The sequence below is a fragment of the Pteropus vampyrus genome, unplaced genomic scaffold (assembly GCF_000151845.1).
Source record: "Pteropus vampyrus isolate Shadow unplaced genomic scaffold, Pvam_2.0 Scaffold16944, whole genome shotgun sequence".
NCBI classification, from domain to species: Eukaryota; Metazoa; Chordata; class Mammalia; order Chiroptera; family Pteropodidae; genus Pteropus; species Pteropus vampyrus.
The window spans coordinates 1-1,781 of record NW_011905725.1 but is presented as its reverse complement, the minus strand read 5'-3'; the positions used below and the strand labels follow the sequence as shown (position 1 = coordinate 1,781).

General features: G+C 40.0%; 1 protein-coding gene across 1 annotated transcript; it reads left to right on the top strand.

The window, feature by feature from the left end:
• Nucleotides 1-19: 19 nt before the first annotated feature.
• Nucleotides 20-550, top strand: LOC105310931 (keratin-associated protein 13-1-like). Its single transcript, XM_011387012.2, has one exon. It carries the CDS (start codon nucleotides 35-37, stop codon nucleotides 548-550), a length of 516 nt encoding a protein of 171 aa, XP_011385314.1. The 5' UTR covers nucleotides 20-34.
• Nucleotides 551-1,781: the final 1,231 nt, after the last annotated feature.

The following is a 1,781-nucleotide window of genomic DNA, read 5'->3' as shown; positions in this document are numbered from 1 at the left end:
TGTAACTCAGCTGAAACTCACATCTTCCGCCGACATGTCCTACAACTGCTGCTCTGGAAACTTCTCCTCCCGCTCCCTTGGGAGCTACCTGCGCTCCCCCCGCTCTTCCTGTGGCTCTTCCTACCCCAGCAACCTGGTCTACAGCACTGGCCTCTGCTCTCCCAGCACCTGCCAGCTGAGCTCCTCTCTCTACCGTGGCTGTGAGGAGACCTGCTGTGAACCCACCGGCTGCCAGACGTCCTATGTGGTGTCCAGCCCCTGCCAGATGTCCTGCTACCGCCCAAGGACCTCCACACTCAGCAGCTCCTGCCGGTCAGCTTACACTACGTCTGTGGGCTCTGGGTCCAGCAGCAGCTGCTCCCTGGGCTATGGATCCAGAAGCTGCTACTCCCTGGGCTGTGGTTCCCGTGTCTTCAGACCCCTGGGTTATGGCCTCTGTGGTTTCCCTTCCCTAAGTTATGGATCTGGATTCTGCCGCCCAACTTACTTTCCTTCCAGAAGTTTCCTTTCATCTTGTTACCGGCCATTCTGTAGATCTGGCTTTTATTAATTAATCTGTAGAAAAGTCAAATCTATTTGAGAAATGCAGTTTCTGTATTGAGAATATCTATTGTCTGAATTTCCTTCATTCAAAAGTATTCTGATATTCCTTGATCAGCAACAACTCTTTACCTCTTCAGCCCTCAGACATTGACTGATAGACTAACTCTGTTGGATTACAAAATTAATGAGTAGCTCAAATTACATTGTTGATAGAATTTGTGGTTTTGCATTTCTCATCAAAATAGAAAAATCAAATAATTTTATTTTAATAAACTCTTCATTCTGCTATTCGAATATGCTGTTAATGTTGTTATTTATGATCGGATATCAACTAGGATCTCTGTCATCATTGCTTCTGTTAATGGGATTTGCAAAGCTCAGATTTCAGTGGCTGTGCACTAATTTTAGTTGGGCTTAAGTATTTCCCTTCTCCAAGCAGGCATTTTCCCTGGATGCCCACGTTTCTACGTATAGCCTTTCTCTTCATGCTGATTTTAAGAGACTTGAATATCCTTGTTCACACAAATCCAGATCATGCATCTCTAAAGACATTATGTATCAGAGAGGTTAAAGAATGTAGAAACAAAATATAGATATATGTGATGAGGCCTGTGTATGAAGGATATTGAAATGGAAGACTAGTGTGTGGGCGTAAAGTTTCAGAAAAAGTCCACCCTTAGATTTAAGTAATCACAGTGCAGGAAATGTCTTATATTTTTTTAATTGGCTAAATACCTGTACCTCAATTACTATTTTTAATCTGCTCAAATTGTCTTCATTTGTGTAAGAAGGCAGGGAACAAACTTAGATGAGAAGGAACGAAGCTCAGCAGGTAGGAAGTTGCACCTGGGTTCATTGCGAACATGTAAACTAAATCTAACAGCAAATGAGAAACTAATATCATCAAAAACAACTGTCTCAGTTGTATATTGAAATAAAACTGGATATCTTTTGTTTATACCAATCTTCTCTCTTACGTCCGAGTGTTATAAAAAATAAGGTACTAACATAGGTAGTATAATAACTGGAGATATAATCTTTAAATGGAACAAAAACTGTTAAAAAAAAATTTTTTTTTTTAAATAAGATACGGAAACATCCCTGAAATTAGGAAGTGGATTGCAGAGTATGAGAAGGTTGGCAAAAAAAACAAAGAAAAAAAACAAAATAGTCATAAATATATGTCAATCATCTCATGCTCTTTATTTCCTCCTTTACTACAAACATAATAAAATGTG